Consider the following 20685-nt stretch of genomic DNA (forward strand, 5'->3'; position numbering starts at 1 on the left):
CAGACATGTACCACAGAGAAAACACTGTTGGGTTGGTGAAATCAGCCATGTGTGTCCTTGGCTAGAAGTGGGGTGCTGAGACCATGAGAAAGGGTGAGACATTTAGTGGTCTGTGGTGGATCCGTCTGCTCTCAGCAGAGTCTGGTGGTTTCAAGGGTAACATGGTTGTGTGATCACCCTCTACCTCGGAAACCTGCAAGCCCAGTGAAACTGGGAACTTAACAGAGAGACAGACTAGCTCCCCTCACTCTGCACTAACCCACAGGCAATCCTCTGGCCTCGCAGAACTCGCTCTGTTCTCCCTGAGGGCAGCAGAAATGCTGAGGGTTTCTGTCATCCAAGAATACTCGCCAGGGGAGGTGGGGGGGCAGCTTAAAAACCTTAAAACTCTTGAACTGCCGTTACCATTCCCGTTCCTTAGAACTGGCAGTGCAGATGCTGGCGGGCCCTTCTGCGTTAGTGGTTTCACAGGACAAAGTTGAACACCAGGACTGGTCCCTGCCCCTACCCACTTCTGCAGAGTGGGAATGACTTATCAAGAGCCCTTGGGCAGATTCCTCGTGTCTTCATCGCGCACACAGCCAGCACAAGCCAGGGATCCAGGCACAGAGCGTCAGGAAGGTCTCCGAGAAAAAGAAAAGGGTGTCTGAGTGTAGCAGGTGGAGGGTCTATGGGAAATGGCTTTGATTGTGGTCAGAGAAGTCTCCCCTAACTTGTCACTGTCTTTTTCTCCTATGACAATGCCCAGGCAGCAAATGTCCAACGGCAGCTCCATCACCCAGTTCCTCCTCCTGGCATTCATGGACACACGGGAGCTGCAGCTCTTGCACTTCTGGCTCTTCCTGGGCATCTACCTGGCTGCCCTCCTGGGCAATGGCCTCATCATCACTGCCATAGCCTGTGACCACCGCCTCCACACCCCCATGTACTTCTTCCTCCTCAACCTCTCTGTTCTCGACCTGGGCTCCATCTCCACCACTGTCCCTAAACCCATGGCCAATTTCCTGTGGGACACCAGGGCCATCTCCTATGCAGGATGTGCTGCCCAAGTCTTTCTGTTTCTCTTTTTGATGTCAGCAGAGTATTGTCTTCTCACCATCATGGCATACGACCGCTACGTTGCCATCTGCAAACCCCTGCACTACGGGACCCTCCTGGGCAGCAGAGCTTGTGTCCACATGGTAGCAGCTGCTTGGGGTAGTTGTTTCTTCTATGCTGTGCTGCACACTGCCAATACATTTTCCATACCCCTCTGCCATGGCAATGCCCTGGACCAGTTCTTCTGTGAAATCCCCCAGATCCTCAAGCTCTCCTGCTCTGAATCCTACCTCAGGGAACTTTGGCTTCTTGTGGTTAGTGCTTTTCTTTTTTTAGGATGTTTTATTTTAATTGTGCTCTCCTATGTGCAGATCTTCATGGCCGTGCTGGGGATTCCCTCTCAGCAGGGACGGCACAAAGCCTTTTCCACGTGCCTCCCTCACCTTCTTGTGGTCTCCCTGTTTGTCACCACTGGCACATTTGCCTACCTGAAGCCTCCATCCATCTCCTCTCCATCCCTGGACCTGGTGATGGCAGTTCTGTACTCAGTGGTTCCTCCAGCGGTGAACCCCCTCATCTACAGCATGAGGAACAAGGAGCTCAAGGATGCAGTGTGGATACTGATAATGGATGTTTTTCTGAAGGAACAAACTACTTCTACATAGCAGTTATAATATAACTCATTACAGGCCCAGCCTGTCTTCTGTGGTTTTTGTTGTTTGTGGTGGTTTTTTACTTGTGAGAATGTTGTCTTCCCGTTCTAATTCACTCTCTGCTTTTCTTTTCTGACCGAGAGGCTGTGTAAATGAGGAGCTGTGCTTTCTGTGCGTTGAAACAAAATAAAGAGCCCTTCAGTGACTTTTTTTTTTCCTCAGATCATTCCTCCAAGGCCATTTTGGAGCTGCAGGGACAGTTTGTGTGTGCAGAGTTGGAGGGGACGAGAGTCCCAGCATGGCAGCACTGCCAGGAGCACCAGCCCTTGCTCTTCCCGGGCTCTTCTCTCTCCACTTCCACACTGCCTTTCTGATCCCTTGTATTGGTGTAAGGCCTGAGCGCACTGGCAGCTTGGTCATAGCCGTGCTGCATGGTAGTCTTGTGACTGCAGGCAGGGACAGGCAATGGGCACTTCTGTGACAGAGCTGGCCTCCATAACAGCATTTCCATAACGAAGGTGATCTCCTGAGGGCAGTGCCTGAAGGCTTAGATCTTCTTTCAAAGTTGCTGTCAAGAAGAAGCTCAAGAAAGTGCCCTGTTGAGGAAAACACCAGTGAACAGCTAAAGTGTGTGAGTGTGCCGGGTGGTTGCACACAGCAGTGTCCGTTGCACAGCCAGTCCTCCAGGGACAGACTTGAAGGACCAGCAGAGCAGGGGCTGGTCTGTGACCTTGTTTGCTGGACACCCTGGGCAAGGTGCCCCAGGACAATCCTCACAGACCAGCCCCTTGCAACCATCATTCCCAGCACTGGCCTCTCACCCCAGCTCGGAGAGGTTGTTTGTCCTTCCATGGAGGGACACTGAATGACTAGGTCAGAAGTCCATGTTTGCATTGTTCAGAGGAGACTTAAGCATGCACATCGTGTGTGTGGGGAGATGAACCCGAGTGAGCACAAATGCCATCAGCGATTCCTAGAGGTGCCATAAAGGCCAGTGGGACAGACAGTACCTCGAGGTCACTTCACTTGAGAGTAACGTCCCCTGGAAACCAACCACCTGAACGCAGCACTGGGATGTGCTTCTGTGAACCAAGGTCCCTGTGTCCATTCCTCACACCATGGGGCATCTCAGGCAGGTGCAGAGCAGGGCGATACACCGCAGGGCTGAGGTGCCTCCCAGCCTCTGGGAGTGGCAAGAGGAGGCCAGAGAGTCACCATGCCTGCTGCAGTGCACTGCCTCCACATGTGCAAGGGAAGGCCTCGTGCCTCTGAACACCCCTGTGTGTATGAGGAGTGCATGAGGCCAGCTCAGATGTGGACACCTCACAGGGCCCTGCCATTTCTGTGTGTGACTCCAGGAATAAACCCCACTGTCCCAGTGAGATTCATCTCACCTGCCTTGGAACGGCTCATTGCAAATGCTCCACTCTGCTCACGTCACCTTTCTGGATTGGGCCCTCACATGTGTCAGACCAATCAGAGATGTTCTGGGGTCCTTGCTAAAGGCAGACATCAGAGCTTTCTTCAAGAAGGGCACGAAGGAGGATTGGGAGAATTACAGGCTGGTCAACCTCTCCTCACTGCCAGAGAAGGTGATGGGCCAAATACTCCTGCAGCCATTTCCAGGTACTCGTAGGACAAGAAAGGGATAGCCAAAACCGTATGGGTCGGGGAACGAAGGGGATGTTTTGTACCTGGACTTTAGCAAGGTTTTTGTCATGGTCTCCCATAGCCTCTTTATAGCCAGAATGGTAATATCGGGGCTGAAGAACTGGATGATGCAGTGGGTGGGAAGCTGGCTGGTGGATCAAGCCCAAATGTCACCAGTGGTAGAGTCCTCCTGTAGCCACTTACTAGTGGCATCCCTCAGCGCAAGCCCTTGTGCCAACACTGTTGAATGTCTCCATTAGCTGCTTGTACAATGGGAGGGAGTGCCTTTTCAGCTCCTTTGTGGATGATGCCAAACTGGTCACAACCCTTAAGCAACCTCATCTGGTTAACGCTGCCTTGAGCAGGACAGCCAGACAGGATGATGTTCAGGGGTCTCTTCCAACCTGAGTTATTCTATGATTCAATGAATCTTTTCCTTGGAGAGCTTTCTGAAGACAGCATAGACAGAGGAAGAAGGAAAAAAAAGAGAGGCAGAAGTAGAGATATATAAGGCATCAATATAAATAGAGCAGTTCCTCTGATGAATATTTCTCCGCTCAAACCGTTGGTAGGAAATCTATGAGATAAATGTGATGAAACAAGCTTACTTTTATCTGCTCAGGTACTGGGCCACAAGGAGGGTGATGGTTTGGTACAGTATCACGTGTCTATTGTGCCTCAGGAACTCATAATCCAGTAGGAAGCCAGTGGCTGTGAAGGGGGCTGTGAGGTCACTTCTGCCTCTGGAGGTGATAGGCCAACAGCAGGAATGTGCCTGGGAAAGGGACTGTGAGGTCACTTCTTGCTGAAACAGCTGATAGCTCAGCCCTTGACTCATGGCGGGGGTATGTGCTTTTAAGCTCACATCTGCCAGGGTCTCTGACAGGCCAGCAGAAGGCACCTGGTTGGCACATTGCCTGGGAGATCCCCTCTACCGAAGGACCTAGGCTCGCTCCAGGAAGGGGGCTTACATTTTCGTTGTCCTGTCTCTCCTGCCTGAGTACACGATGGGACAGCAGCAGGCACGCAGCTTGGTCGTGTCTATACGAGAAGCTGAAAGGCTATCAGCCTTGGGAGATGATGGTGAGGTTACTTGTGTGTGGTCAGGTGAAAAGCCAGCAGAAGGCTGATGGGTTGGGATGCCTGCTGGAAGGGTTGTTTCCCAGATGGTGGAGCTCTTCTTGAGTTGGGAAACAGCAGGACAGAGAAACACTGCCACAAAGTGCAGCTTGGAAGGTGGAGATAGGGCATGAGGAGGAAGAAATGTCACTCAAAGGGTAGTGCTGTGGTACATGAAGTCCTCCAGAAGGAGTATGAGATCAGTCCATGTCTTTGTGTTTCAAGGAACAGAGTGTGAGGGTGGACAGATGTCAGTGAATGTATGGAAATGTCGGGGTGAGAGCAAGGTGGGGAAGGGAGATGGGTGTCTCCAGCCTGCAGGGCAAAAGAAGCAGGTGTGGGACAGTGTAGGACAGCCTGGGTGGAGATGGTAAAGAGCGCTGGCAAAGCTGGAAGTCATCAAGATAACCCAAGGCTTTGTCCTCTTGGGTTGGCAATTGTCTGTGCCAGGAAGGCCTATGAGGAGCCATGTTGTCCTAAGGCACTGGGGCCTCACTGCCTCCTTGCACACCCCCAGTAGGGCTGGGAACTCTCATAGCGTTGTCCTTCCCTCAGCACCACACACCCCACATCCCACTGCCCCAGGAAGAGCCCTGAGCACTGTGTGAAGGACAGGATCTGCCTTCCCCGGGGCTGGGAGTCAGAGCTTGGCCTTTCTGCTCCATAGAACAAAGCCAGGGTTTTCTCAGCATCTCAGCTGCCTGCACAGTGCCTTTGCCTACCTGTAATCATGGCCTCCAATTGTCTGCTCTAACGAGTCCCTTGGGAGGCTTTGTCAGTAATGGCCCTCAGTGGGGCTCATTAATGCTTCAAGGTACTTTGGGTTTGGCTTTTGATGTTGACTATTTTGAGAGGTTTGTGCAATCTCCTCTAAGTACCTGAGGTTCAAGGACTCAGCACCAAATGCACCATGGAGCTCATTAAACTAAAGCAAGCCCTAACGAGCTGTGCGCCTTCCTGTAATTTTCTTCTAGTCTTGTACAGTTAATTAGAGAGGTTTCCTAGTGCACTGCTGGAGAAACATTTCAAAGAACTTCTAATAAACATGGTCTTTTATTTTAAAGTCTGTATTTTATTACTTTTCAGTTTAGAGAAGGGACGATAGGAGCATTCTCTGTTTGATATTGATCCAGGGTCTCTCCTAAGGAGGTCTGCACAGGTAGGAGAAGCTGTCCCTTGAGGTCTGACACAGTATGGACAACCTTGCTCCTCACCTCCCCAACTCCATCATTTCTCTCATCAGCCACCTGGGACTTGCATCCCTTTTCCTTACATCAGACTTCTCCTCTGCAGTGTGCAGCTGGATGGTACAGCTCCTTCGTACCAGCTCCCACCCACTTTCCTTAGAGACCTGGCTGCACACAGGCAAAGAGGGATTTTCTTATTTTTGAACAAACAAATTAAAACTGATTAAGATTCACCATTCAAATAAAACACACTCCTCAACTGTATGCCAAGTACAAGCTGCCACCCATGAGGTTCACCTCCCACAAGGCATAATCATGCAAGAAATGTTTTAGACAGAAAGGACATTATAAAATAGACACAATAAGAGGTGGCTCTTTAGAAAGACTACTGAAAGTTAGGCAGACTTTTAACTCCCTGAAGCTCAGAGCAGCTACTGGATTGTTGAGGGGTGCCTGAATGATCAAAGAGTAAGGGGAAGGCAAATCTAGAGAGCAACTGCAAGTGTTTCTGTGCAGATGGGCTGCTGGAAAGGTGACTTCAGACATGGTCAATTTAGTTAGGATGGGTGGAAATATGGGAAATATTAGGGAGATTAAATGCCTGGCCTAACAGACAGCGTACTGACAATGGAACTATAGAGGAAGGTGAGTAGTGCTCCTCTTGTTATTAATGCACCTCCTGAAAACTCCTCATTTTGATCTCATGGGAAAACACCAACATTTTATTAAAAGTATGCAGTTGTTTCAGCTGATGAGGTCATGCTTATACTTGTAAACACGTGTAAAAATTCCTCAGCTTTTCAGGCAGAGCTCCGCTGTCTGACCATCAGTGTCCAGTGCCAGCTCTGAGGACCCCGTGTCTCTGCAGTAGGTGCCTGGGACTGGCAGCTGTCACAGAGGACCTGCTGGAGACGAGAGCCCCTCGGAAGCTGCAGCTGCAGCCTGGGCAGAGCGTCCCGGGGCACCTCCACTGGCACCATGCTCCTGTGTCCCTGTAACTGCATCCCACCCCGATTTCATGATTGCTTCCCTTTGCAAACAAAGGCAGTACACAAATCCCCCAGAGATCAGTACATTAAAACAAGACAAAACAAAGCAAGGAGGAGAAAAACATCAATGGCGTTTGAAGCTTAAAGTTGCAACAAGACTTTTCCTTCACTCTACATCTTTCATTCTATTTCTTTGTTGCTTCAATTTTGTAAAATGCTCTCAACATTTCCATCATACTGAGGCCTGCAGCATTAAGAAATATAATTTTTGTGTCTTGCACAGAGCCCAGGGCCCCAGAAAACTCCCTGCCCTGGACTGTCCATGCCACCTCTAACTCTTGGCACAGAGTGAGTCACACTCGGAGGTGTTGATCACTCTTGCCTGATGGAGGAAAGCAAGGTACAAAGCTTCAGGGAAACGTTCTTCTCTTTTTGGATGGCCAAATTTGCACTAATCTCATCAAATCTGTGTTATCTGTCTTTCTATGTGAGTATATGGAAAAATCTATATTTATGTATAGGTAAATGTATAGAAAAATGTATAGGTGTGTCCAGTTACTTAGCAAAATACATTTCCTACCAGAACTCTCAAAGGAAGAACCCTTGTTCCAAGGAATTACTGTGTTTATACTGTCTTTGTCACTCCATCCCCTGCCCCACGGGGCACTGGCACCAGGTTTCCCTCAGCTGCCTTCCTTGTGCTGACAACACATTTAGAGAAGCCCTTCTGGGGGCCCTCCCCATGCATGGCCACTTCCAGCCACCGCTGAGCTTTGGCTCTGCTGGCTCCATCCCTGCACCCCCAGGCCAGGTGTCTGTCTGCCTCCTGGGCAGCCTGGTCCCCTCCAGCCTCCCTGCACTTCCTTCTGCAGTTTGACCTCCTAAGTCAGGGGGGTCCCTCTTCATCCATGCTGACCTCTTGTGGACCCTGCTCCACTCCCTGCACTTCAGACTGGCTTCTTCCTGGGCTTTGAGGATGTTGTCCCTGAAGATCCAGGGGGACTCACAGCCCCTTTGTCCTCCAGCACACTCCAAGCAGATCCTCAGCTAACTGAAATCAGCTCTCCTGCAGTCCTGCACTCTCATTCTGCTAGTTGTCCTACTTCTCCACCAACTCATGGTCACTGCAGCCATGGCTGCCCTCATCCTTCCCATCCCCAGCCAGAGCCACCTTGTCTGTCAGGTAGAGACCAGCCCTCCTCAGCTCATCGAGTGTCTAATGTGTCAAAATGGGGTCTTCCACACCCTCCAGGCATCTCCTGGGTTACTTGTGCCCAGCCCTGGTGCCCTCCCAGCAGACTGGGGGGTGGTTCAACTTGCCACGTAAGGGAGGACCTGTGACCGTGAGGCTTCCTCCAAGGCAAGGCTCTGTGCATGCCAGCCTCCCCTTTGCCCAGAGCTCAGCTCCACCTCCTCACACACCTGCCTGCCTTCCTGAGGAGCCCTTGCCGTCCATGGCTGCCCTCCCACCACTCGAGCTGTCCCACCAGGGCTCTGCAGTCCCTGTGGGGAGCACGTTGCTGCCTGCCCAGCAGAAATGACAGCGCTGCAGAGGGGAGAGGAGAGGCAGGGAAAGGGGAAGGGTTCTGGGAGGTTGGCTGGGAGGCTGCTCCTGTTGCTGGAAATGGATCACGCAAGGAGAGACATTGTAGCTGGGAGGTGGATTTTGAAGTCACTTCTTTGGAAAGAACCCAAGTGGCCAGGTGCTGAGGCAGGCACAGTGATTTCGCCTGGAGTGTCAGAAAACCCACCCAGCAGTGCTGAGAGCTTGGGAGAGGGGGGATGCAGAGGAAGGTGAAGGTGACATGGCTGGGAGGTGGACTGAGATGCCATTTCTACTGCAGTGACCTGACTGACTTGCGGCAAGCAGGCCGATACTGTGACATCACCAAGTGATTCACAAACCCCAAAGCAACACAGATGACAGCTCAGGCTGTGGAGAGGGGTAGAGGTAGGCAAAGCCAACATGGTTGGGCTGTTGCTTGTGAGGTCACCTCATGACAGCAATGTGATTGCCCAGGAGCAGGCAGGCGTCATGAGGTCATCAAGGACACCAGATGGGACGGCTGCAGACAGATGACTGGGCCCCTGGTGAGGCCCTGCCCTGGGGTGAAGCCACCTGTACATGCCATGGGAAACTATGGGAGGTGGCATGAGAAACTGCAGGATGTGACAGAGAAGAGCGTGAGAAGGGACCAGAAGTATGGGCAGCACTGGGTGTCCTGGCTGGGTCTCGCAGGTGGCTGCAGGCATGAGGAGTGGCCAAACAGCACAGAGAGCATTGGGGACCTTCTGGGCAGTCAAGGCCGTAAGTGCCTGGGGAAGCCATCAGTGATGCCACTGAAGTCCCAGAGGACCTAGGCAATGGTATCCAAACTATCACAGTTGGGTACAAATGGAGAAAACCTGAGACCATTGCGGAACAAGAAATTGCTGAGGGTTATGAATTGGGGAGGAGACTGGGGCAGAGAAAGGGAAGGATCAAGGTGGATCGTGGAAGCAGCAGCCTGTGGAAGAGGGGGCAGGAGGGGGCTGCAAGGGGCCAGCTGCCCATGGGGAGGTGGCTGGTCAGTGCCGGTCTGGCCAAACCCTCTGCCTGATCACCGTGGTCTCTCATGCTTATGACACTGGTTTCAGTTGGGGTAGAGTTAATTATCTTCACAGTACCGGGAATGGGGCTATGTTTTAGATTTGTGATGAAAACAGTGTTGATAACACACCAATGTTTTAGTCATTGCTGAGCAGTGCTTGCACTGTGCCAAGGCCTTTTCTGCTTCTCACGCTGCCCGACCAGCGAGTAGGCTGGGGGTGCACAAGGAGTTGGGAGGGGACACAGCTGGGACAGCTGACCCCAACTGACCAAAAGGATATTCCAGACCATAGGATGTCACGCTCAGGAATAAAAGCTGGGGGGAAGAAGGAGGAAAGGGGGAAGGTTCAGATTTATGGGATTTGTCTTCCCAAGTCACCGTTACGTGTCATGAAGCCCTGCTTGCCCAGAAATGGCTGAACACCTGCCTGCCGATAGGTAGCACTGAATAAATTCCTTATTTTCCTTTGCTTGCACCCACAGCTTTTGCTTTACCTGTTAAACTGCCTTTATCTCCACCCACGAGTTGTCTCACTTTTACCCTTCCGATCCTCTCCCCCCCTGTGCTGTGGGGCAGTGAGTGAGCAGCTGTGTGGTGCTGAGCTGCCTACCAGGGTTAAACTACACCATTTATTAAACTCTGCTCCTGGCTGTTTGCTGTGTGAGTGGGCTCACTGGTGTGTGTGTGTTTGGGCGTGAATGTATGTACGGGCTGCGCTGGTCAGTTCTAAGTGGGGCTAGCAAGGAGGATGAGGACACCAGGATCTGGAGAGACGCAGGGCTGGAACTGCCAAGCGGGTAGTATCCCTGAGTCTGGGCAGACCCAAAGCCCAGGCCCACACTGGAGGGACCGCGGGGGTGTGTAGCCTGCAGGTAAGTTCTGCCGGGAATGTACGAAGCACTCGTGCAACCTTCACACCAGAGCAGCCTGAGAGGGGGACCGGGATGGGGCCAGCTGTGCTGCTCATGGCTGTGCAAGTGCTGCTGGTGGTGTGGTGGCTGTAAAGGTGCTGTTGCCTGTTGGAGCTGGTCTGTGTAGGGTTGGCCGTGTCCATCTTTGTTTCCTTGCAGACACCTGGATTTAGTGCTTTCCCTTTGGATGACTCCACCTTGGGCAATCTCTCACTTTGTGAGAGAGGCTCCAGGCAGTGACCACCCCAGGCATCCGCGGTCCATGCGTATGTCGCGGGCTCTCCAGCCAGCTCCAGATTCCTCTCCTGGAGGATGTCCTCTGCCCTGTCACGCACTGGGACAGCGCAGTATGACAGTACCTCAGGGACCGTTCACCATCTCCACTGTCAATACACAACAACACACGTGTCCTAAATCCAACCCTTTTTCTCTAACAGCTACCCACGTGACAACGAGCTTTTTACTCAGGCCCTTTTGCAGTGAAATTCCTGGGCCTGCTGTTGACATCAGCTGTGGAAGAACAGCCACATCTTGAGGAACTGCATGGGGGAGATGTCATTTTATTTCAGAGATGCTATGAGAGACTCAGCTCTGAAACAGTGTTAGAAAAACATTTATCCAGGCTTCAGGTGAGAGGGAGAGAGAGACAGGTTCATTTCTCAGGAGAGTGAGCTGAACACAAATGATTATGTAGGAACACAATAACCATAAATAACAATACAGGCACTGCTAACAAAAAAAAAAAGGATGAAACCATAAAACAAGTACAGGCCTGCATTGGGATAAACTAGATATCATTTGTGCAGAGTGTAGGAAAGTTCATCATTATTGACAAACATCCGTGAAATCACCTTCCTAATGGACTCCTTCAGCTCCTGGTTCCTCATGCTGTAAATGAGGGGGTTCGCTGCCGGTGGCACCACCGAATACAGAACTGCCATCACCAGATCCAGGGATGGGGAGGAGATGGAGGGGGGCTTCAGGCAAGCAAACATGGCAGTGCTGATAAACGGGGAGACCACGGCCAGGTGAGGGAGACACGTGGAAAAAGCTTTGTGCCGACCCTGCTCAGAGGGGATCCTCAGCACGGCCCTGAAGATCTGCACATAGGACAGCACAATGAAAACAAAACAGCCAAAAGGCAAAGCAAAACTAACCACAATAAGCCCAACTTCCCTGAGGTAGGAGCGTGAGCAGGAGAGCTTGAGGATCTGGGGGATTTCACAGAAGAACTGGTCCACAGCATTGCCGTGGCAGAGGGGGATTGTCAGTGTATTGGCTGTGTGCAGCACAGCAGTGAGAAACCCACTGCCCCAGGCAGCTGCTGCCATGTGGACACAAGCTCTGCTGCCCAGGATGGTCCTGTAGTGCAGGGGTCTGCAGATGGCAACGTAGCGGTCATAGGACATGATGGTGAGCAGATAAAACTCTGCTGACATCAAGAAGGGAAAGAGAAAGACCTGGGCAGCACATCCTGCGTAGGAGATGGCCCTGGTGTCCCACAGTGAATTGGCCATGGATTTGGGGACAGTGGTGGAGATGGAGCCCAGGTCAAGAACCGAGAGGTTGAGGAGGAAGAAGTACATGGTGGTGTGGAGGTGGCGTTTGCAGGCTACGGCGGTGATGTTGAGGCCGTTGCCCAGGAGGGCAGCCAGGTAGATGCCCAGGAAGAGCCAGAAGTGCAAGAGCTGCAGCTCCCGCGTGTCTGCAAATGCCAGGAGGAGGAACTGGGTAATGGAGCTGCTGTTGGACATCTGCTACCTCTGGGCATGGGGACCTGTCCAAGGAAGAGAGGTCATTGACACCTTAGGACAAACATCTTGAAATATAACTCAAGTTTCCTCATAGAAATGCTCAAATTGTCTTATTCTTTGGGAGCATGTTCATTCATCTGCTTTTCTAGAGCTCCTTTGTTTGCTTGTTGAGTGTACAGGGAGGAGCAGGGTCTCTGCTGTGGGCTCCACAGGAGACACTCCTGCCCTACAGTGGGGCGGGGTGAGGATTAAGCTTTCCTACTTACAGCTTAGGTCAGATGTTACCCACTCATAATCGTACGATTACCAGGGGATTGTTCTTTGGGAGCAAAAGGAGCATTTTTACTGCACTGGGAGTGAAGAGCTGTACCTGGGGAGAGGCAAAAGGATTGCCTACATCTTAGTGCCCAGTGAGGGGAAGTGCTCTGTGCATCAGCATTTTTCCTGGCTTTTTTGGGCTTGCACCTCTTTGACCTCCAGCACCCTGGGGAGGTCTCCGCAGCACCCTAGGGAGCTCCCGGCAGCACCCTGGGGAGCTCCCCGGGCAGGCTGAGTGCTGACCCTGGCAGGCGGCAGAGTCCTTGCCCCATCACTCAGCCCCCTGCGGAACCAGGACCCTGCTCTGAAGGACAGCCCTGGGCACCCCTGCCTGCACACCCCTGCAGCCAGCCCCAGGAGAAGGCAGCCACCATGTCCTGTCCTCTGACAGTGTGGCAGGCGATCCCTGTTTTGGAGCATGTTCTTACTCCACAGTAAAGAAACCCTGAGAGCCATCCTGCCAATCCCTATCTGCACCATGATGTGCCATGGCTAGGAGAGCCCTCCAAGACACTCCTGTGCATTGCCCGGCTGCCAAAGACTTACCACATAGACGGCTGTGAAGATTTCTCCTCCCGTCAGCTCTCAGCATCATCTCATCCCACAGAGCCTGTAACATCTCTCTTATTTCTCTCAGCTCCCCTCTGCACCTGCAGGCAGTGCCCTCAGCCCTGCTGGGCTTTGCAGAGGAGCTGCTCCTGGGCAGAGCTGTCTCTCTGCAGCGCTGCCCGCTTGCAATGAGCTCCCTCCATCCCAGGAGCCCAGCCCAGCTCAGCAGCAGAGGACCAGCCCAGGATGTCTCTGCCTCTGCCCCCTCTGGGCTCCCTCCAGGTGTCCCTGGGGCTGCAGGGGAACCTGCTGGGAAACAGGCTGAAGTCAGCACTCATGTTCCCTCCCTCACCTGGGGAGAGACTCTTCCTTCTAGCAGTAACATTTCTCTTACCAGAGACAGAGTTCCATCCAAGAATCATCTTTCCTCAAGCCATCTTTAGGCAGGACAACCCAGACAGTGACAGGGAGGAGGAATCCCTTGTGCCTCTGCTGAGGGAAGGAATTCAGGCCCCATCCTGGGTTTGTAGTCCCAGGGCAAGAGGGGGACTCAGCTCCCTCCCATGCCTGCCACAAACCCACAGGAGGTGGGATTCCTCTGGCCTCAGTTCAGCTCTGCACAACATAGGCACCTGCATGTGAGCTCCTTCTCTCAGCTCCCATGGTCATTCCTGGAGATGGAGGCCAGGGCTGAGCTTGTCAGACACAAACACCTGGCGACATCTGAAGTGCCAGACCTGGTCCAAGATATCTGCAGGTAACTGCAAGCTCTAATGGAGCAATGCTGAGAGACAGGGCAGCAGCTGGGGCAGCATCTTGGACGCTGGTGGGGAATCCCTTTGGCCACCTCACCCCCTTGAGAAGGGGAGGGATTTGTGAGACCCATGGAAGTGCAGGGAGAGAGCGGGGTGTCTGTAGCAGTCAATTTCTTAAAGGCAGGATAAGACCTGAAATAGCGGGGGGACAAAGGGTCATGCTGAAGTGAGATAGGTTGAATTTTATTTCGAGACACAAGCAGGAGGAGGATTTGCAATTCGGGGCTGGGATACGGAGAGAAACAGAGGATTGAAGCAAGTCTGGGGCTGTGATATCTTGGGTGCTAGAGGAGCCTTAGAAAGGTATTGGAAGAAGCCAGACAGGTTGTGGGGAACTCACAGACATTGGCACATCTTCAGGAAAGCAAAGGTTTGTGTTTGAAGGAATAGCCAGTGACGACAGAGAGACATCAGTAAAGCCTGGGAGATCTCAGGGTCAGAGTGAGCTGGGGAAGCAGTGGGGTGGCTAAAATCCACAGGGAAAAAGGCACACATGTAGGACAGGGTAGGGCAGCCCGTGGTCTGGACAGCCGAGGAATCAACCCCTGCATGAAGATGTTAGGCAGAAGTAGAAACATCTGCAGAAAAGACCTTGGTGTAATAAGTCTGCAAAAAGTCTTCATTTCAAGAACTTTCATGTTGGCCTTTTTTCACAGGCCATGGACATGGACCAGCAAGCTGACAGCTATTTCTCTCCCCCTATGTAAATCTAGATTCATGCAGCTGTTTCCAAAAATGCATTTCCTGTGAATACTTCGAGTGGAGATATGGTGTTCCAAGGACGTGCTTATACTAATACACTTCACATCTACATTTTGTATCTAAATGGAGCTGTGAGCAATGAAGGCTGGAGAAGCTGGACAGATCTCACGATTAGTTCTTTGCTATCAAGCAATGCCCACAATTGGGATCCACAGTGGGGATCCACTGGTCGGAAGCATGGCAGAGCAACAGAGCTCAGTACAGCTGGTCTTCAAGGACAGCACCCTCCCAGCTCAACAGATAGATAATTCAGCTGAAACTCAAGATGGAATTCAAGGGCATCATAATGAGCCGTTACTACTGTGATGGATGCACTCGACTCCTTGACTAAAGTAGGGCTAGTTTGGTTCAGGCTCCAAAGGAGGTAAAGGCCTGAGACGTAGCCGGGCCAAGAACTCCTCTAGTTCCAATCTGTTCTCTGAAAACCCACAAAGGAGCAGAGTGACACAGCAAGCATCGATGCCTGTGAGCTTGGAACACCGATCATGCGATGGACACATGAATAGCAGGTGGCTTTTCCAAGACTCATTTATCAAGGAACAAAGCAAGTTGTGGGTACAAGGACTCTCATTCATACCTTTCCCATCGCATGGAATTTGACTATGAGCCAACCACTTTATTCCATAAATGTGACAGCCTCAGTGAGCCTTCTCTGAGCTCTCCCTGCTAGGCAGCATGGCTGCATGGTGGTGATCTCCCCTTGAGCTGGGACACCTCTCAAGGTTGCTCCTTGGGGCAGAGAGACCTCTTACCAACAGGAGATCTTTGGTAAGTGATCAATATCGTGTGTAACTTTGTATTATAATGCATTAAGCTTTTGTATTTGTAACTCTGAATCATTGTTATATCCTTTTTGCAGTAATAGAATGAACCTTGCCATCGAAGTTTGTTAAGTCGCACTTTTCCACATCATATTTCAATAAAACCACTTTTGCTGCTACCGTTGACTGGTTCTTTAAGCCATCTAAATTGCCCATTCATGACAACTACTTCATGAACGCTTAATGAAGAAACACAGATACTGTGTGGCCACTGCTGAGTTTAGTAAGAGCAGGTGTAGACAGATCTGAGATACTCTGTGTCCTCTTTGCCTTGGTCTTCACCAGCGCGATCTCCCAAGCCTTTGTGCCTTGAGGCAGGACTCTGCAGGAGAGCAGCCAGTGGTGAATAGGAATCAAACCAGGGGCTATGTGAGCAAACTCAGCCCTTATCAGTACACAGGTATGGACGGGTTACATCCAAGAGTGCTGAGAGAGCAAGACAATGTCACGGTGAGGCCACTCTCCATCACCTTTGAAAGGTCATGGAGACCAGGGGGACTCCCCTGGCAAAAGGAAAATGCTGCATGCACCTTTCAAAAAGGCCCAGAGGATGAGCTGGGGAGCTAAAGGCTGTCTAACTTCACTTTGGGTAAGGAATATGTCCCAGAGTGTGTCCTCTTGGATTGCATTTCTGGGTTTGTGAAAGAGCGGGTGACTGGATGAACCCAGGGCTCATCATGCCTGATCATCCTCTTTGCTTCCCACGATGAAAGGGCTGCATCTGTGGGTGAGGGGAGGGCAGTGTCATTGACCAGGACTGCGGCAAGACTTTGAAAACCATCCCCCACAATGTTCTCTTTTCCAAGAACACACGGACTGGAGGGATGGGCCAACAGCAGCCTCACGATATCCAAGAAGGACCAGTCCAAAGTCCTGCCGCTACCGTCACAAACACCTTGCAGTGACAGAGGTTAGGGACTGCCCGTCTGGGTTGCAGCTCTGCGGAAAAGTCTCTCATGTTCCCACTAATGGGGGCTTTGATAAACAGCCTCATAATTGGAAATCATTCTGTTTGGGCAACTTAGTCCAACCCTTAAAATGAGGCAGGATGAATCCCATGCCTGGCAAAGACCACACATAAACTGAAGGAAGTCCCCTGCAGCTGCCCAGCTTTGGCCGTGGCATGGGGAGCACCCTCTGGGCCCGGCTGTAGAAGAACTGCCATGATACGGCTCTGCCCTTGGAGCCTCTGTGTATTGGTTGGGGTCTGGCACTTGGAGGGCCATGGTGTTATGCCATTGCATACCCCATAAAGATCTGGCCATCTCAAAACAAGGGGTGATATGAGGGAAGTGCTAAATGCTAGCTTCAGTCCTAGCTCTCACCCAAGCCCTAAATAAAACTAACGCACAAAGCTAGTCCACACCCTCAACATGAACCAGACACTCACAGCAGAACACCAAACCCTCTCCCTAAGCATCTGCCTAATCCCTAACCCTGAAAGGCGAGCTCTAATCCCTAAGCCCTAACCTTAATGCCGAAGCCCTCGTACCCACACTCTAACCTCCCCGCTTTCACCTCCCACAAGGAGGAGATGGGTGGGTATGCCATGATGAGGTCAGCTGTGCCTCAGGATCTCATGGGCCAGCAGGAGGCACATGGCTGTGAAGGTGGCTGTGAGGTCACATCTGCCAGAAGCCCTGACAGGCCAGCAGCAGACTTGGATGTGCTTTTGCACCAGGAGGTGCCTTTAACCGTGGTGCAGCAAGCCATGCAGATCCCACCTTTGGAAGTGCTGTCCCATTTTGCTCCTGTGAGCTCCTTCAATGTTTTCTTGCAAGGAAAACAATTCTAGTTATCATTTCTAGTGACCCAAAAAGAGGATGTTGACATGGGATTTTTTGGCTGCAGTTTTGGATAGAGGTAAGGACATGCAGATAGCCTAATTGCTAGCAGAAGGTTGGAGCTTCCTTCAGACTTCTCTGTTACAAACAAGTTTATCCTGCAACCCAGGGATACGCTCAGCACAACACAGCCTGAAGGCCAGGCTGTACATGGAGCACAGCACAGCACAGGTCTGGGTCTACTCAGGTTTACTCTCATGTGGATCTCTAACTCTTCCATGTACAATGGTTTTCCGGACAGGATTGCTACATGGCCTGAGGAAGGTTAGGAAGAGGATGAGGTCTCCCTTAGATAGCTGCAGGAAGGGACACAATTTTAGGCCCTGGTAGTCGCTGGGGACTTTGAAGATGACGGACCTCTGATAGAAGGCCTTGGTTGAAGGGAAGGTGGAAGGAGATCCCTGATCTGACATGGGGGAATGCTCTCCTGGATATGTGTTTCACAAAAAGACAAGGCAGGACTTGTAGAAGACATGGAGGGCAACTTTGGCTGCAGTGCGAGTGAGGTGGTAGGATAGAAAACCTGAGGGAAGTGAGTAAGACAGATCGTAGAAGTGATGAGTGGAGAGGAAGGATCACCTCCACCAACCTGCTGGCAGTGCTCTTCCTAATGCAGCCCAGGATGCCAATGGCCTTCTTTGCTGCAAAGGTGCACAGCCAGGAGAAGAGAAGGCTTTGGGGAGACCTGACAACAGCCTTCCCATACCTTCTTGAGTATCAGCAAGGAAATGGAGCCAGGCTCTTCACTGTTGTGCATGATGGGAGGATGAGGGTCAATGGGCCCTTTCACATTTCAGCTGAAACAAGTGAGGAAAAGCTTTCACCCCATCAAGACAGTCAGCCACCGGAGCAGATTGCCCAGAGAGCTTGTGTCATCTCCATCCTTGCAGCTTTTCAAGCCCCAAATGAATAAACCCCTGAGCAATCTGGTCTGACCCCATAGCTGACCCTGCGGAGAGCAGGAGGTTGGCCTCGACACCTCCTGCAGTCCCTTCCAGCAGGAATGATTCTGTGCTTCCATCCACCACGGACCTTGCCTTCATGATGGGAGGGAAATCACTCGGGTTCCCAGTGACCATTGAAGTCAGCCAGAAAGAAGCTTGCTCAGATGATCTTTGGCTTTCTTGTCCCATTCCAGGCGTTGTTGCTCAGATGCAGGGCTGCTTGGCAGGTACCCCAAAACAGGCCTGATTACTTCCTGGTCTTCACCGTTTCTTACGTTTTCCCTTTTTTGCCCACTCACAAGTTCTTCCCCTTGACCATCCTTCTACCTTCCCATGCAAACAGCCCATCTCTCTTTAGCCTTTCCTCCCTGGCCCTAGTTTGGCTTCCTTTGTACCCTCATCTGGGGCTCCTGACCTTGTCAGCATGGGAATTCCTCCCTTGGTCACTAATTCCATTAAACTGGTACCTCCTTCTGTTATCTGTAGTGTCCTGTAATTCCTCATGCTATTATCTTGTCAGAGGCACCACATGTCAGGGTGAGCCATCTGTACACACACATTAACAGCTGTCCAAACAGAGCTTCACTCCTGGGGGACCTTGAAAAACTCTGGGATTCGGTCAGTGGAAACCTCATGAAGTTTTATAAGGAGAAGTGGCCAATCCTGTTATCGGGGGCAGGATAACTCCAAAAAATGAGGCCAGGCTGTGACCTGAACAGCTCAGGAGTGACCCTGAGAAGAAGGGCCTGAGCATTAAGAGGAATGCCATATGAGCCAGTGGTGCATGCTCACCATGAAAAAGGCCAGCTGCATACTGGGCTGCATTAGGGGAAGCATGGCCACTCAGACAAGGGAGTTCTTGTCCCCCTTGATTCAGCACTGGTGTGGCCACATCTGGACTCATGTGACGAGGTGTGGAGCTCTCTAGTCTGGAGGAATGGGGAGCAACTGGAGAGGTTCTAGAGGAGATCTGCCAGGATGGGGTTTGGGGCCTGTGTGGAGAAGCTGAGGGACCTGAGCTTCTGTACCTTTTGAAGTGGAGGCTCAGGACTCTACAGCAGTAGCATGTGACTGCTTGAAAGGTGGTTTCAGAGGTGATGGATTTTTTTCTTGGTACTGGGAAGAGAAGGAAACCTCCACAAAGTGCAGCTTTGAAGGTTCAGACTGGAGGTGATGAAGAAGAACTCTCACTCAAAGGGTAGCCTTGTGGTGCAAGAGGTCACCAAGAGGGAGTCTGGATCAGCCCATGGCTTTGTGTTTCAAGGAACAGCCAGCCATGGGTGGAGGGACATCAGTGAAGGTAGAGAAATGCTGGTGTGAGAGCTAGGTGGGAAAGCAAGATGGGTGTCTACAGCCTGAAAGGAAAGAGGCGCAGGCATAGGACAGGGTAGGACAGCCTGCAGTAGAAATGGCCAAGGGCTCTGCAAGGCTGAAAGGCCACGCAAGACCAAGGTCTTCGTCCCCTTGCCTATGGCAGTTGCATCTGCCACTGAGGCCTACCAGGGTACAATTTATTTTGAGGCTCTGGTCTTTGTTTCCTCCTCACCCCTTCTTGGGGAAACCAGGGACAGGATCCGCCTTCCCAGGGCCTGGGGGTGAGGGCTTGGCCTTTCTGCTTCATAAAACAAACCGAGGATTTTACAGCATTACAGCCGCTTGCACAGTGCCTTTGTCTTCGTGCAGTCATGGCCTCCAATTATCTGCTCTAACAAGTCCATGGGGAGGCTTTGTCAGTAATGGTCCTCAGCGGGGCCCATTAATGCTTCAAGGTACTTTGGGCTTTGCTTCTGACTTTGACTTCTTGAGAGATTTCTTCAACCTCCTCTCAGCATCTGAGGTTCATGGACTCAGGCCCAAATACACCATGGGCTCATTAAAATACAGAAAGCCCTAACGAGCCACATCTCTTCCTGTAATTTCCTTCAAGTCCTCAAGACTTGTACAGCTAATTGGAATTTTTCATCGTGTAGTTAAGGAGGAAGATTTCAAAGTGCACCTAATAAAAATAATTACCTATTTTGAAGGGTATATTTTATTACTTTTCAGTTTAGAGAAGAGGTAATAGAAGCATTCTGCAATTGATACTGATCCAGGGTCTGCTCAGGACATCTGCATGGGTAGGAAAAGCTGTCCCTTGAGGTCTGACACTGTATGGACAACCTTGCTCCTCACCTCCCCAGCCTCACCATTTCTCTCATTGGCCACCTGGGGCTTACTGGTCCTTACATCAGACTTCTCCTCTGCAGTCTGCAGCTGGATGTTACAGCTTCTTTGCACCAGCTCCCGCCCGCTTTCCTTAGAGAACTGGCTGCACACAGGCACTGAAGGATTTTCCTGTTTGCAAGCACAGAAAAGTGAAGCATGATAAAATGTCATCAAGAATAAAACACACTCTGCAACCATATGCAACCAGCTGCCTCTAATGAGGTTGCCTTTCTACAAGGGATAATCTTATGAGAAATATTGTAGGTAGGTAGATACAAACAGATAGATAGAACCGTAATTAAAGTGTTGGCAAAGGCAACAATTAGACTGCTGAAAGACAGGCAAACTTAATTTCCTGAAGCTCAAAGCAGCAGCTGGATATGTGGCAGAAATCTGAAGGAACAAAGAGTAAGGGAAGGAGAAAACTGGAGTATAATAGAAAAGACCTTTGTCTAGAGAGTCTGCATGTGAAAAGATGACTTTAGAAATGGTCATTGTATCAGGACAGGTGAAAATGTAGGAAAGATTAGAGAAA

General features: G+C 51.2%; 2 protein-coding genes across 2 annotated transcripts; one reads left to right on the forward strand and one right to left on the reverse strand.

The window, feature by feature from the left end:
- The first annotated feature begins 755 nt into the window (after positions 1-755).
- Positions 756-1703, forward strand: LOC140645823 (olfactory receptor 14I1-like). The gene has a single exon (XM_072849290.1). The coding sequence runs from the start codon at positions 756-758 to the stop codon at positions 1701-1703; it is 948 nt and encodes a 315-aa protein (XP_072705391.1).
- A 9229-nt stretch (positions 1704-10932) lies between these two features.
- Positions 10933-11955, reverse strand: LOC140645849 (olfactory receptor 14C36-like). The gene has a single exon (XM_072849314.1). The coding sequence runs from the start codon at positions 11890-11892 to the stop codon at positions 10933-10935; it is 960 nt and encodes a 319-aa protein (XP_072705415.1). The 5' UTR covers positions 11893-11955.
- Between the last annotated feature and the right edge of the window lie 8730 nt (positions 11956-20685).

This window comes from Ciconia boyciana, unplaced genomic scaffold, assembly GCF_034638445.1.
Source record: "Ciconia boyciana unplaced genomic scaffold, ASM3463844v1 HiC_scaffold_39, whole genome shotgun sequence".
NCBI lineage: Eukaryota > Metazoa > Chordata > Aves > Ciconiiformes > Ciconiidae > Ciconia > Ciconia boyciana.

Coding starts and splice junctions, on each gene's coding strand:
- LOC140645823 (XM_072849290.1), top strand. CDS start 756: ATGTCCAACGGCAGCTCCATCACCCAGTTCCTCCTCCTGGCATTCATG.
- LOC140645849 (XM_072849314.1), bottom strand. CDS start 11,892: ATGTCCAACAGCAGCTCCATTACCCAGTTCCTCCTCCTGGCATTTGCA.